This window comes from Talpa europaea (genome assembly GCF_964194135.1).
Source record: "Talpa europaea genome assembly, chromosome: 5".
NCBI classification, from domain to species: domain Eukaryota; kingdom Metazoa; phylum Chordata; class Mammalia; order Eulipotyphla; family Talpidae; genus Talpa; species Talpa europaea.
This window is the reverse complement of record NC_140071.1, coordinates 50,515,516-50,531,708: the sequence shown is the minus strand read 5'-3', so window position 1 is coordinate 50,531,708 and position 16,193 is coordinate 50,515,516. Positions and strand designations below refer to the sequence as shown.

Sequence of the window (16,193 nt, the reverse complement as noted above, 5' to 3'; positions counted from 1 at the left end):
CTTACAGAATCTGTTAATGCCTACTTTAAAGGAGCAGATCCCACCAAGTTAGTTTTAACAAAGAAATGCTTGGGGGCTGGGGGTGGGCAGTATGGTAAATTTTAGTTTGATTCTGTATAGGTTAGGGTTTTCTATTTATCTGCTTTTTGTTGCTATTAATTATAGTTCTTTTGGGGTTACTTTTCAAATTTTAAAAATCACTGTAATCAGCAATAGTAATAGCTTTTCCTCCAGTTTATTTACATTCTTGCCCAGATTTTATTACCAGTTTGACACATCTGTTTTTTAATGTATCTATCTATCACAGTTATGACAGCTGACCTGGATGAGGGTGAAACTGAATGTTGGCCTAATGTGTATCTTGAGTGAAATTATGTTTACAAGAAAGATCTTATTTGAGACACTAGTAGAAATTTCTAAGATGTTGCTTGGGTGAATGACCCCTACTTTTCCTGCCTAACTTTATCCATTCAAAATTTATTTCACTTATCAAATATTCGAGTGCTTATTATTTGTAACACTCTTACAAACTTGTATTATGAGCAAAGTTTGATTAATTTTTTCTTGATAATGCAAGTTCTGGAGAGAACTTTGTTTACTGAAATATCCTCAGCATTTATAACAGTCTTATACAAACTAAGCATGCAAATATTTGATGAATGTGTGTTATTACCGGAAAAGTCGGGGTATTGATATGAAGAAAACAAACTCAAGGGTAAGAAGGTGGAGAATTACAACAGAGAGCTACTATTTTAGATAAAATGAACAGAGAAAACCTTTTTTGGATTAATTTAGGCAAGTGTTTGAAAGACATTGAGAAGCAATCCATGCCGCTCTCTGAGGGAAGAACATTCTGGCAAGAGACTGAGGTAGAAACATGCTTAGCATATTTAAGAAATAGCAAGGAGAACCATGTCTCTAAGTAGGAATAAGCAGGAAGAGAGAAGTCAAAAATGAATCTTTCGAGGAACCAGAAAAGGATAGGTATGTAGACCCTAAGAAGTCTGACTTTCATTTTGAGGGACACAAGAAGCTAGTGGAGGCTTTTGAGAAGAGAAATGATGATGACCAATGTTTTTGGAGGGACGCTCTAGCATTTGTGTTTGGAGTTTAATTCTAGGACAATCTAATGCTAGATGAGTATACCATTTCACAAAGAATTATTTTTTTATGATGAAATTGAAAAATCATAATCATGATTTAAAAGCATGGTTTTTAAATCAAATATGCTTTACATGGAGATTAAAACTTTACTGCTTAAATGTTTTGAAACCCCTAATTTCAGGTGTATCGTGAAGATCACCGGTGATATGACAATATCATTTCCAAGTGGAATTATTAAAGTCTTCACTAGCAATCCATCTCCAGCTGTGCTGTGCTTCAGGGTGAAAAATATCAGCAGACTAGAGCAAATTCTTCCAAATGCACAACTTGTGTTCAGGTTTGTATATTTTTGTTTTGAAGGTAAACTGTTTTTTAGAATTTTTTTCCTTTCTTGAAGCAATAAATTTTAATTGGAAGACAATTCCTAAATTATTATAATAAAAAAGCCTTATGCTGCATTTTTGGTTTTGGTGGTCATGGTAGTAGTTATCGTTAAATCTTTCTCATCTTTCAGTCAAGCTTCAAGGGCTGTGTTCCATTCTTTATCCCTTAAATTTAGTTTTTCCCCATCTTCCCTTTTGGTACGTTTCTACTTGTCTTTCCAAGGCCAAATTACTATACAGAAGCAAGGATAAAGATAAGTCATATAAAATAAAAATATTTCTTGTACATACAGTGACCCATCACAGTGTGATTCTAACACAAAGGATTTTTGGATGAATATGCAAGCTGTTACTCTCTACCTCAAGAAGCTATCAGAGCAAAATCCAGCTGCTTCTTATTATAATGTAGATGTATTAAAGTATCAGGTAAGTGTCATGTCATTGTAAAATTCTAAATTACAGTATTAACAAATAGAATCATGCAAATCATTAAATGAATTATGTATCAGTGATGGTACTCTTTCTAGAATGCAAATGTATTTCAAAATCAGAAAATCTCTTAATAAACCTATGGAGATGGAGATTATGACCACTTTGATCAAAGGTACCATCTATTCCTGATTAAAATACTGAGTAAAATATAAATACATGAAAGGCCAGCAGCATCAATCTTAGTAATGAAACAGCTAAAACTATCAAAGTCAGGAATAACAAATGAAATGGTCATTATTAGTAGTATCTAAAATTCTTCTGAATGTCTTCGAGTAGTTAGACAAGAGACTAAAATAACCAGTAATAAGAATTGGAAAGGAAGAACCAGAATATTCTCATAAGGACATTGCTTATAGGTTATATTCTTGGAAAACTCACTAGAATCATCTGATAATATAGAGTTTAAAGTGATCAGCTTAAAAATAGCTCTCAAACAGCCAAGTGTAGAAAACTACTGAATATTTACAATAAAACTAGGTAAAAAATGGCCCAAATAATGACATTAAATGTATCAGACAGCAAAAAGATTTTGCTCTTCATGTCTTTGTAATTTTTTTTTAATAAATATAAAATGTTGCCTTTGTTACATAATAATCTTTACCCACTTGAATATAGTTAAAAAGGTATACTTCATGAATGAAGACTCATTTAAAGAATTTAGCTGCTTCTAAATTAAGTTTATTTGATTTCTGAATGAGATTACATTAGAGGTGTATATGTATATGTTTTGAGGCTTGGCAGTCATTTTTAAGCTTTCTCGAAGAATAGAACTTGGACGAATAAAAAGTGTTTCCAACAATGGAATGAATTTTAATTTTGATGGGAAAATGTATTAAGTGACAGTATTTAGTTTTAAACTGTTATGCCAATAGATGGTCAGATGAATAGAACAGGTTATTGAGAAATAGATTAAGAATAGAAAATTATGTAACAATATATAGCCACTTGAAGGCAATATGGAAATGACACTTTTCAATAGATCATTTTGGGGCACCAAGCTGGAGATTTGGGGAAAATTAAGCTGAAACCCTAACTCATACCTTTAACCAGAATGAAATCCACATTATCAAAGGTTTATTAATGGTAAATGAATCCATAGCGATACAAAGATAAATCATAAGTAAATATATTTATGTGTCTATATATATATTTTAATCTTGACGCGTGGAAGACTAAGTACGATAAAAAACCCAGAAACCATGCACTTGGAGAATGAGATATTTGACACAAAACTGAATAAATGTATAAAATATTTGGTTAAAACAAATTTATACATTTATTTTGTTTAAAGGTTAAATGTTTAATCTGGGGGAAAATACCTGTAATATATATCAAAAGACTTCCTCTAAAGAGCCCCATAATATAGTAAAAGAAGATGTCTAATTCAGTTTACTAATGACAAGGGACATTTTTCCATATTCAGAGCTGTTGGATATTAAGACATCAGTGAGTTAATAGTTTTTTGTTTTTTTTTTTAAATAATAAATTTTATTTTTATATTCCCCCATACAATTGCAAACGCCCCATTCTGACCCCAATCCTTCCCCTCCCGCCCCGCGCCCCCCAAAAAGTGTCTCTGGTTCATAGTTTTTTGTTGATTTTGATTTTCACTTTCTTATAGTTATTCATTTTCCTGGTCCCTTATTTAAGTTTTCTAGATTCCTGCTATGAGTGAGACCATCCGGTATTTTTCTTTTTCTTTTTGGCTTATTTCGCTGAGCATGATCCCTTCCAGCGCCATCCATGTTGCTGCAAATTGCATGTGTTTATCTTTTTTGAATGCTGAGTAATATTCCATGGTATATATGTACCACATCTTCTTGATCCAGTCATCTATTTTTGGGCATTTGGGCTGTTTCCAAAGCTTAGCTATTGTAAACAGTGCTGCTATAAACATAGGGGTGCAGGTGTTCTTTGGAATTGATGTTTCTGTGTCCTTTGGGTAAATACCTAGGAGTGGAATTGCTGGATCATATGGAAGCTCAATGTTTAGTAGGTCCAGAAATCTCCACACAGCTCTCCATAGTGGTTGGACCAGTTTGCACTCCCACCAACAGTGCAGAAGAGTTCCTTTTTCTCCACACCCTCGCCAACATTTGTTGTTTCTAGTTTTTTTAATATGTGCCATTCTCACTGGTGTGAGATGGTATCTCATGGTAGTTTTGATTTGCATTTCCCTGATTACAAGTGATGTTGAACATTTTTTCATATGCCTGTTGGCCATTTGCATTTCCTCTTCAGAGAAGTTTCTTTTTAGCTCTTCTGCCCATTTTTTTACTGGATTATTTTCTTTGTTGTTGCTGAGTCTCATCAGCTCTTTGCAGATTTTTGTGATCAGTCCTTTATCATTAGTGTTGGGTGCAAAAATGTTCTCCCAGTTGGTGGGGTTTCTCTTTGTTTTTGTTATTGTCTCTTTTGCTGTGCAGAAGCTCTTTAATTTGATGTAGTCCCAGCTGTTTATCTTTGCCTTCACTATCACTGCTTTGGGTGATGTGTCTGTAAAGATGTCTTTGATGTGCAAATCCCGTAGTGTTTCGCCTATATTTCCTTCTATGTATTTTATGGTTTCAGGTCTTATGTCTAGTTCTTTAATCCATTTTGAGTTGATTTTTGTGTATGGTGTGAGGTAGTGGTCAAGCTTCATTCTTTTGCATGTAGCGACCCAGTTTTCCCAGCACCATTTATTGAACAAACTTTCTTTGCTCCAATGCATAGTCTTTGCTCCTTTGTCAAAGATTAGTTGACCATAAATCTGTGGGTTTATTTCTGGATTTTCTATTCGATTCCAATGGTCTGTATGTCTGTTCTTGTTCCAATACCATGCAGTTTTGATGATTATGGCTTTGTAGTATAGTTTGAAGTCTGGGAGTGTGATGCCTCCATTTCCTTCTCTTTTTTTCAGTAGAGCTTTGGCTATTCGGGGCTTTTGGTGATTCCATATGAATTTCATCAATAATTGTTCTATTTCTTTGAAGAATGACATTGAAATTTTGATTGGAATAGCATTGAATCTGTATATTGCTTTTGGTAGGATAGCCATTTTAATAATGTTTATTCTTCCAATCCATGAGCAGGGGATGTCTTTCCATTTCTTTGTGTCTTCTATTTCTTTTAACAGTGTTTTATAGTTTTCTTTGTATAGGTCCTTTACCTCTTTTGTTAGATTTATTCCCAAATATTTGATTTTTTTTGTTTCAATAATAAAAGTGATGGTTTTTTTGATTTCTTCTTCTTCAGATTTATTGTTTGTGTATAGGAAGGCTACTGACTTTTGCGTGTTGATTTTGTATCCTGCCACTTTACTGAATTGATTGATGAATTGAATTAGTTTTTCTGTGGAGATTTTGGGGTTCTCTATGTATATTATCATATCATCTGCAAATAGTGATAGTTTGACTTCTTCTTTTCCTATTTGGATTCCTTGGATGTCTTTCTCTTGTCTTATTGCTCTGGCTAGGACTTCCAGTATTATATTGAAAAGCAGTGGTGAGAGTGGACATCCTTGTCTTGTTCCAGATCTTAATGGAATTGCTTTCAGCTTTTCACTATTGAGAATGATACTGGCTGTTGGCTTGTCATAGATGGCCTTTATGATGTTGAGGTAAGTTCCTTGTATCCCAAGAATTTCAAGGGCTTTTATCATGAATGGGTGTTGCACTTTGTTGAAAGCTTTCTCAGCATCTATTGATATTATCATATGGTTTTTATATTTCTTTTTGTTGATGTGTTGGATAACATTGATTGATTTTCGGATGTTAAACCATCCTTGTGCCCCTGGAATGAATCCAACTTGGTCGTGGTGAATTATCTTATGGATACATTGTTGGATTCTGATAGCTAAAATTTTATTGAGGATTTTTGCATCAGTGTTCATTAGGGAGATTGGCCTGTAGTTTTCCTTTTTTGTGTTGTCCTTATTCGGTTTTGGTATTAGTGTAATATTGGCTTCATAGAACGTGTTTGGTATTGTCCCTTCCTTCTCAATTTTTTGGAAGAGTTTGTGAAGGATAGGCACTAATTCGTCTCTGAATGTTTGGTAGAATTCATTTGTAAATCCATCAGGTCCTGGGCTTTTGTTTTTGGGGAGGTTTTTGATTACCATTTCAATTTCGCTGCTTGTAATTGGTCTGTTTAGGTGTTCTATTTCTTCTTTATCTAGCTTTGGGTGATTGTAGAGTTGTAGGAATTTGTCCATCTCCTCTAGATTGTTGAACTTGTTTCCATATAACTGTTCATAGTAGTTACTGATTATTCTTTTGATTTCTGCTGTGTCCGTTGTGATTTCTCCTCTTTCATTTATGATCCTGTGTATTTGTGCTTTCTCCCTTTTTTCCTTTGTGAGCCTGGCTAGGGGTTTGTCTATTTTATTGATTTTTTCAAAGAACCAGCTCTTGGTTTCATTGATCTTTTGGATTGTTTTTTAGTTTCAATTTCATTTATTTCTGCTTTGGTTTTTATTATTTCTTTTCTTCTACTGGTTTTGGGGTTTTTTTGTTGTTCTTTTTCTAGATCTTTGAGCTTCGAGATTAGGTTGTTTCTTTGAGTTCTTTCTTGTTTTTTGATGTGAGCTTCTATTGCTATATATTTTCCTCTTATTACTGCTTTTGCTGCATCCCATACATTTAGGATATTGGTGTCCTCCTTGTCATTCAATTCAAAGAATTTTTTAATTTCTTCTTTGATCTCCTCGTTAGTCCAGTGGTCTTCCAGTAGTGTGGTTTTTAATCTCCATGAGGTAGGATAGTTCCTTGCCTTCTTTTTATGGTTTATTTCTAGTTTGATGCCTTCGTGGTCAGAAAAGATGGTTGGTATTTCAATCTTGGTGTATCTGTTGATGTTTGTCTTGTGCCCCAGTATGTGATCGATCCTGGAGAATGATCCATGTGCGCTTGAGAAAAATGTGTACTCCGTTTTTTTTTGGGTTTAGTGTTCTGTAGATGTCTGTTAAGCCCAAATGCTCTAGGTCCTTATTTAGAGCTTTAGTTTCTTTACTTATTTTTTGTCTTGTTGATCTATCCATTGTTGATAGTGGTGTGTTGAAGTCTCTCTCTACGTATGTGTTTTCTCTGTTTTCAGAGAGGACAACAGTTGTCTGATATATTTTGGTGCTCTTTCGTTTGGTGAGTATATGTTAATGAGTGTTATTTCTTCTTGAAGTATTGTCCCCTTGATCATAATATAGTGACCATTGGGGTCTCTTTTTATTTTTTTGAGTTTGAAGTCTGTTTTATCTGATATAAGTATAGCTGTTCCTGCTTTCTTTTTTGGCCCATTTGCTTGTAGGATTGTTTTCCATCCTTTGACTTTGAGCCTATTTTTATCTTTTGTAGCTAAATGTGTTTCCTGGAGACAGCAAAAGGTTGGGTTTTGTTTCTTAATCCAGGCTGCAACTCTGTGTCTTTTTATTGAAGAGTTTAGTCCATTTACATTTAGAGTTAATATTGATATGTTAGCATCTGTATTTGCCATTGTGTTTGTCTTTCCTTTGATTTTATTTATTTATTCTTTTAATAACTTTTTTTTTGGTCTTCTTTCGTTGTTATTCGTCCCTCTGAGGTTCTGGCTTTAGGATTCCTTGTAGTATTTTTTGGAGTGGGGGTTTAGTTGCAATGAAATTCCGGAGTTTCTCTTTGTCTGGGAAGGTCCATATTCTTTCTTCATGGAGGAAAGAGAGCTTTGTGGGATAGAGTATTCTTGGTTGGCATCTGTTTTCTTGGAGTCTGTTGACTATGTCCCTCCACTCTCTCCTTGCCCGTAGTGTTTCTTCAGAGAAGTCTGATGTCAGCCTGATTGGTTTTCCTTTGAATGTTATCTGTTTCTTCCCTCTTGTTAGCTTCATTATTTTTTCCTTGTCCTGGATTCTTGGGACCTTTACTATTATGTGTCTTGCTGTGTTTTTCCTTTCGTCGTGGAAGTTTGGTGTTCTTCTTGCTTCTTGTATATCAATTTTCAGCTCCTTCTTCGCATTTGGGAAGTTCTCTTCAATTATCTCCTGGAATATTTTCTCTGTTCCTACATCTCTCTCCTCTCCTTCTGGAATTCCTATAACTCTTATATTTCCTTTCCTCATGGAGTCAGATAGTTCCCGAAGTCTTTCTTCGTTCTTTTTCCTTCGTACTTCTCTTTCCTTTTCTGTTTTGGTTCTTTTTATTTCTGTGTCTTCAAGAGTACTTATTCATTCTTCCATTTCATCTGTTCTGCTTTCATTGCTTTTCCCAGAGTTCTTTAGTTCCTCCATTAATTCTTTGATCTCTTGCATTTCTTTTACTTCCCTCTTTAGGGACTCAATTTCATTCTTCTGACCATTGTTTTCCCTCTTTAGGGACTCAATTTCCTTCTTCTGATCTATCACTTTTTTAATCACGGCAATTTTAAATTCTCTTTCTGGAAGGCTCAGAAGTTCTTCCAAGTTGCTGTCGTTGCAATCTGGGGAGTGGTTTTCTTTTTGTGGTGTGCTTCTTTCCTGAGGAGTTGTTAGGTTGCGTGTGGTTCTTCTACTCCCTGTCTGTTTTCTAATTTGTCGTATGCATTGGGACACTGTGTTGCTCGGACTGGCTGGCATCTTGGGTGAACTTCTCCGCTCCCCTCTGGCTCTTCCAGGAGCCATCTCTGGCTTCTGGGGGAGCTTTCTGCTGGTTTTAGGCAGTTTTTACTGAAGAAATGTCCCTGTTCTAAAATGGCGAAGTGGGATGCAGTCCCTGCGCCTCTGGTTTCAGGCACACTCTTCTGCGCACCCGGTCTGCCCCGGACGTGGGTGCCTGCTCCCTCTGTGGGCTCAGACTGCTGGTCGGAAGGGGCCTGGCGTGGGCTAACTTCCCGGCTGGCCACTGGGTCCTCCAGAAGCCTTCTGCCCTTTTCAAGCAGTCTTAAGAAATTTCCTGTTCTATGGGGTGTTAGTGACTTTTTTTTTCTGGTCGCTAGGTGGCGCCAGAGATCTCTCCTATTGTCCTTGGGGGGCTGTTTTTCACCTCCCCCCACCCCGTGGGACAGGGAACAGAGCGGGAATGGTAGGGTAAACCTCAACAGCTTTGGGGTGCTGTGTCTGCCTTGTGCCCCACCGTCGTGGAGAACCCACGCCCCGAGTTTTCGTGCCCCGGGTCTCAGTTCAAAGCCCTCAGTTCCAGGACGCGGGCTGTAGCCCAGTTCAGTGGCGCGGGAATGGCGCCTTTTGCACCAGCTCCCGTGCCTGGGCGCCTGGTTCCTGCTTACTCAGGGAGGGACCTTCACCTCAGTGAGGAGGGCCTCCGCGCGTCTCCCCGCAAGCCTAGGTCGCAGGCGCGGGGACCTGGGCAGCCGCGATCCAGGTCTGCATTTGCTTTTCAAGGGCGCCAAGCGCGCCGCTTTTCCGCGCAAGCTTACCGGCAGCCCGGGCTGTGTGCGCGTCTCCCGGGGTCTTTGTTCTTCTCTAATGGCGCCCAGAGCCGTTCGCTCACCGCGGCGGCGAATCCTGCAGGGTTCGCCTCAGCTCCCGTTCACGGGGTGTGGTGGCTGCAATAGTTCCTTTCCACTCACAGTCCCGCTTGCTGCGTCGTTTGTTCTTGTTGGCCGTTTTGGTTGGTTTGTTGTTATCCTCCTCTCTGCCGGTGGGAGAGTGCCGCCTCTGTGGGTGGGGGAGGGGAGCAGGGTTCTGCGCTTTCCTCCCTTCTGGTCCTCTTTTATGGCAACTTTCTTCTTCGGGTAGTTTGCTGGAGTCGTCCGTTTATCTTCCGTGTCCCAGTTCTCACTGGGACCTGCCGCTTTTCCTCCCTATTAACTTTTTTTAATGGGAGATCTTACTCACAGCGTCTCCTCGCCGCCATGTTGCTCCGCCCCCTCCAATAGTTTTTTTTTTTTTTTTTAAGATTTATTTTATACAAGCACTGGGTACAGTCAGAAGCGCGGGAGAGTGAGAGAATTCACCAAAGCCAGAGGGGAGAGCAGAGCAGGCAGATTGACAAAGTACACTGCTGAGGGGAGCAGCAGGTGGCAAGAGAGGTCTGCACAGCATGTAGGACCCTCAACCTGCGGCCCGGGATCGAACCGGCGCTGCAGAGGCTGCGGGCAGCTTCGCAACTCAGCGCTCAACCACTGCGCCACTGGGGAGGCCCGAGTTAATAATTTTAAGAGGTGTGACTACATGTTAGTAGAAGTACAGATTAATAGAATCTTAGATTGTTGAATAGACGAACAGATTGTTTCTTGAATTAAAGAATTCCACTTTGAGAAGTCAGGCAGAAAAAGAGATAAGGTGCAAGGAATGTTCACTGCAGCATTGTTTGGGAACCACCTAAGTACATATCCAGAGGAAGAGATTGATTAAATGAATTACCATGGCCATTATAAAGAGATCCACATTTGCATATGCCTAACATGTTTGCACAGAACTATATACCACAATGTTAAAAACAGGGAATAAGAATGACAATGATAAGTTCGCCATTTTATATGCTTATCTATTGTTTGAATTTTTGTGAGGGTAGCTAATTAAAATGGCTGTTTCTATGAAATAAATAAAACTACTGTCACTTAAATTGACTTCCAAGTGTTCATCATTCATTCAGGAGATATTCAGTGTTTCTTTCCCGATCTAATGCCCAGAAATGAACCAACAGTAAACATAGTAAGTAAATAATTGTGTAAGAAAGCAAGTAGTATGATTTTGATTTTTACTTTATTATAATTAGTCTTTCTCCTGGTCCCTTATTTAGGTTTTCTAAATTCCTGCTATGATTGAGACCATCTGGTGTTTTTCTTTTTCTTTCTGCCTTATTTCGCTGAGCATGACCCCTTCCGGCTCCATCCATGTTGCTGCATATTGCATGAGTTTATCTTTTTTGATTGCTGAGTAGTATTCCATTGTGTATAAAGTAAAAATCAAAATCAGCAAGCAACTGTAAGCCAGAGACACACTACGGGGGTGGGGGGATTGTATGGGGACTATAACCAAAATGAAAAAGCATACTTTGTGCAAAAATGAAAAATGATGTAAATATCAAAAAAAAAAAAAAAAACTCTGGCAAGAAAATTTATATCCTTGAAAAAACTTGTATATATAATAAAAAAAGAAGGTGGCATGGAGAAATGAAAAAGTATATAGAATATAAAGTAAGGAAGAGTCAATGCAAATGAAACAGGGTAGGTCTCAATTGAAATCTTTGAAGCAAACTGAAGAGTTGAAAGGATCTTTACCATTTACTGTGAGTCATGTGGTTAAAATTAAACATTTGAGGTTGGAAGTATTCTAATTACAAGCTTACAGAACTGTATAGGTTGCCCATCCTTTTTTCCATCTAACTGCTAGATTCTTTATCCCTTATATCAATATGTTGAGGTACTCTAACATTACATGCATAAGAATGACCTGGTAACATGTTGATTTTTGGGCCTTGCATCTAAATTGTTACATTAGATTTTCTGCATTTGGAGCCAAGGACTGTGCATTTAACCAAGTACCATGAAGATATTGATGTAGGTAGTCCCAGGCTCACCCTTTAAGAATTAGTTAGTTCTTTGAGAAGAGCCTGCTTTACCTAGCAAACAGCTGTGTGAACTGCTGAGTTCAAGTATACATGTCATTAATATGACTTGTTTACTTTTCAGGCCTAAGTCAATTGTTTGGGTTTTGTTTTTTTTTTTTCTTTAAAGGTATCATCAAATGGTATTCATTCTACTCCTTTAAATCTTGCAACATATTGGAAATGTACTCCTGGCACCACAGATCTTAGAGTGGATTATAAGTACAACCCAGGAGCTATGGTGGCACCAAATACGCTTTCCAACATACAGGTGGTTGTACCAGTGGACGGAGGAGTCACAAACATGCAGTCCATCCCTCCTGCAATATGGTAAATTAAGTAGATTTCTGAGTTTCTGCTAAATTTCTATTGCAGCCCCCCCACTTTTAGAACCTAAGTTCTGAAAGTTGACTTACTAGTTTGAAAAGTTTGTGTTTTCCCATAGAAACCATTCTATAAAAGATGCTATTCATTTTACTCGTTAAGCCACACTAGCCTCATTCCAAAGTAAACAAAACTGGTTTTGCTGTCACCACCCAGACTTGAATGATTCATTGCTAAAACCTCTATAAGTTTTCAAAAATAAGGATATTATTAAAGTATAGCATTGACATACCTTTTAATTACCTCTTTTGTCCCCTCTGTTAGACTCCAACCACTCTGTTTGCTTCACCATTAGTGTTTTCCTTGAGAGATGAAGGTACTCAGTCACCTAAACATTCGGTTTTTCTTTTTCTAACCAATAGAAATGAGAATTACATAATTTAGTAAACTTCCATTAATTAAGATACAGCATATTTATATCAAACATATTTTTACCAGGTGATACTATTAAAAGTAAACTTAGCACTATAATTGCTCGGTGAGATAACTGTTTTTATTGGTTTACTCACTTGATTATCTGATACAGTATCCTATACAGGGATAGGCAATCTGAAGATATTTCTTTTTATAGGAATGCAGAACAGATGAAAGCCTTTTGGAAACTGTCTGGAATTTCAGAAAAATCAGAAAATGGAGGTGAGTGTGTACATGCTTTTTTCTTTATAATATAACTGAAATGGATTTTTGAGACATGTTTATGCAGTTTGTTCTTGGAATTTCATGCCTTCAGTTCTAGAATTGACCACTAGGTGGAAGTTAAGACCTTAAACACCGTAGACCAAATTCAGAGCACATTTTTTTTCCCTCTTGATTGAATATGCTTTCTCTGTAAGAAAAAGAATTTGTTTTGCTGTAACTTTATTGTGTAAATGCTTAACATTTCTGGGCTAACAAAGTAAATTTAAAAAAACAGAACTATCCCAGCTAGGTAACCTGATAACTAATTAAAACTGATTGAACTCACTCTTTAGTTCATTCTGTTTATGGAGTCCTCCTGGCCACCCAGAAATTTTGTAGAAGTGCCCAGCCTTCAAGTCCATCTATTTCAAGATGTTAATAGCTACTTCTAAGTCGGCATCTGTTTGTGTTCCCAATGTTAAAAAAAAAAAAAAAATTTGCTAGCTGATCACTCCTAACTTAATTGAGAATGTAATTCTCAGTTTAATTAAGTCTTTAACATTAATTATTTGTCTTTCTCTCATTGAATAGAATTTCTTTGCCTAATTAACCTGCAATAATTTTTCAAGTTTGCTCAGCTTTTTGAACATTTTTAAGCATGTGATCAAAACATCAGTAGCTTTTCTGTATTAACTACTAATTTATATATGCCTTGCTAAATCAAACTTGTACTAGTATACCACACATTGGATGAAATAACCAAGCAAATCTGTACTTCTTTGCTGCTGTTTGGTACTTAAAGGTCCCTATTTTTAGGTGGCCTTTCACTCTTGTTCAGTGACTTTAGGGGGGCAAAACTGAAACTCCTAGTTGAAACTGAAAACCAGAAGTCCTATTTGAAGTAAGGATTTAAAACCATTTTGCAAGGAAGAAAGCTGTGTTTTTCTACTATTTAATCAGACTATATGTAAATACCAAGGGTATTTTTTCTCAAAAATAACACACAGATTTTCTTTTAATCTCTGCTGTTCAGGTATCAGAGTGTCTGCATAAGGACATGGAAATGTCTTAAAATGTGGTTCTGATTTGGTTAGTCAGCATTTAAAAAGATGTATCTAGGGCCTTCCCGGTGGCGCAGTGGTTGAGCGCTGGGTTGCGAAGCTGCCAGCAGCCTCTGCAGTGCCCGTTCGATCCCCGGCTGCTCCCCGGCCACCAGAGGAGGGTCCCACATGGCGTGCAGACCTCTCCTGCTGCCCGCTGCTCCCCTCAGCAGTGTACTTCGGTCCTTCTGCCTGTTCTGCTCCCCACTCTGGCTCTGGTGAATTCTCTCACCCTCCCGCGCTTCTGACTACCCAGTGCATGTATAAACAAAACAAACAAACAAATAAATGAATAAATAAAACATGCCTCTAAAAAAAAAAAAAAAAGATGTATCTAAATTAGAATACTATAAAATAGAAATCTGTTTCTATTTTGGCTTTATGCCCAGAAGAGATACAGGAAATAATTTTAAAGCTTAAGAATTGCCAAGGTGGTGGCTCTTGGCCTGCTGTCACAGTTTCACAGGATTGAATTATGTCAAAAATTACAGTGGTTAAGAATTAGACAGCAATTCATCTTTCCCTAATGATCTGTGCCACCAGGCAATATAGGCTGGGTCTGTGGTTAGGTGCCTTCCTCAAGATTTCTCTCTGCAGTGTTAAATTTCTGTACAGGGAATCACAGAATATTCCTGCTATTCAGCAATTCTGTCTACTTTCCCCTAACCAGCACCTGGAACCTTCCTAGACACCTTTATCACCCCTTGGTTCTAACTCCTAAATATCTTCCAAATATTTTCCCTTCTTTCCTTTTCCTTAACCTAGTTCAGATCTGTCACCAGAACCCAACACTATTTTATTGACTTTCACTAGATCTCCTTACCCTGCATCATGCTACTCCAGTGTACAATGTTTTTGTTCTCCTTATCCTTGGTGGCTGCCTGTGGTTCTGTCATAAGTTTCTTATGGCAGGTAAAGATATTTAGAGCTTGTTCCTTGCTTCTACTCTAGTCTCATCTCTAGTTCTCCACTTGTATCCTATTACCTTTCTTTCTGACATATAGAAGTAGTAACCATTTCGTGAAATACACATCATCACCCCCATTTTATGTGCTTTTGTGCCCACAGCTTCTAAGATCTCTATGACAGCATTTATCAATTATTTGGTTTACTGTTTATGCCATGCTGTTAGACTGAGGTATGTGGAATAAATGGTTTTATCAAAAAGAAAGCACCCCTAGAAGTATCTATTTGGCATAATGTTGGACCAGTTAAATTTTTAAAAGGTGAATAGAAAATTGAAATGTCGATATAGCTTTTTTCAGTCGTAGCTATCTTTCCTTCTCCCATTACCGCGATTTGACTTTGTTCCTACTCATATCCCTCAGTCCTGGGGCTTCCCTCTGAGCTGTCCTTCAGCGACTAACATAGTATAGCTTTGGAATCTCAGTAGTAAACAAAGATTTAGATTAATGAAAATTTAGATTCACTGATTAAGTCTGATTTGGAAATAGGACAGTTCGTTTACTGTACACATTTCATGAATTTGGCATAGGACTGGTAGAATTTAGCTTACTTGGTCATTTGAAGTTTATGTTACCCTGTATAAATCTTTATTTTTCATAGGTTCTGGATCCCTCAGAGCAAAATTTGATCTTTCAGAAGGACCGAGTAAACCTGCAACACTTGCAGTGCAGTTCCTCAGTGAGGGAAGTACCCTCTCAGGAGTAGACATTGAACTTGTAGGCACTGGCTATCGGCTTTCCTTATTAAAGAAGCGGTTTGCCACTGGTAAGTTGGGAGATTTCCAGTTTCTTAATACATGGGGAAATTGTGTATTCTAAAAGTCAGTTACTAAACAACTGCCAAGTATAATGTAAAGGCAGGACATTTTTTTCTTTGACCTTTGGTACAAGGTGCCAAGTAGACACACACCTGGGGGAGAGTACCTCTAGTCAGTGTAGCTGAGCACCTGTGATCTGATTTTGATGTAGTGTAAATAGCGATGGGAACTAGGTTCTGTGTCTATGACCACAGTGAAAAGATCCTCCTGTGAGTTCATTTGTAAGGTCTGCTTGGTGTTTTTCAGGTCGGTACCTGGCTGACTGTTGATGGCCCTGGAACGTGGTTGGCTCAAGGGGGTAGTACAAACCTGCCATTCTGCATTATCTAGTCTTTCCAAACACTATTTTAACTTGTATGTCTTTAAAACTTAGACATATTTAAGAGCTGACTACAAATATTAAATTGCACTTTTGAAGTGAGTCATCAAAAGAAATAGCACTGAAATCATTTTCAATGCTGTAAATGATCAACTGAAATATTCAGGAAGCACATTTACTCAGATTCTCAGTAAAATGAAGTTCTCATAAGCTGAAATTTTAAATTATCTTCAGTGTCTGTTAAAAAGGGGTTATAGTGTGATATCAGGCCTAAAATTTCGGAGAGCAAGCACAAAATTTAGCTTTCCATAAATTTTTGGAGTTAGATAGCTTTAGATACAAATAGGACATGAATTCTAAGTTTTGGATGTTAACTTAGAATACTCAATCAGATTGAGTTATGTGCCATGAAAGTAATCAGACCAGTGCCCAAGTTATATGCAAAAAAATTATAATTTGAATCTTATATAAGCAAAGTGTAAATGGTGTTTTATATTATTTTCTAAAAAATCCTCA

The 16,193-nt window shown here is 37.4% G+C and overlaps 1 protein-coding gene across 1 annotated transcript in view; it reads left to right on the top strand.

The window, feature by feature from the left end:
- Window positions 1-15,627, top strand: part of FCHO2 (FCH and mu domain containing endocytic adaptor 2) — a gene marked incomplete at both ends in the record, with an annotated part of 107,976 nt that extends 92,349 nt beyond the window's left edge. Inside the window, 7 exons of the mRNA XM_084232941.1 lie at window positions 1-47; window positions 1,286-1,441; window positions 1,781-1,913; window positions 11,604-11,803; window positions 12,429-12,493; window positions 15,142-15,306; window positions 15,605-15,627. The exon at window positions 1-47 is cut by the window's left edge and continues 25 nt beyond it. Coding sequence (XP_084089067.1) covers window positions 1-47; window positions 1,286-1,441; window positions 1,781-1,913; window positions 11,604-11,803; window positions 12,429-12,493; window positions 15,142-15,306; window positions 15,605-15,627 — 789 coding nt within the window. The remainder of the gene's footprint in view (window positions 48-1,285; window positions 1,442-1,780; window positions 1,914-11,603; window positions 11,804-12,428; window positions 12,494-15,141; window positions 15,307-15,604) is intronic.
- Between the last annotated feature and the right edge of the window lie 566 nt (window positions 15,628-16,193).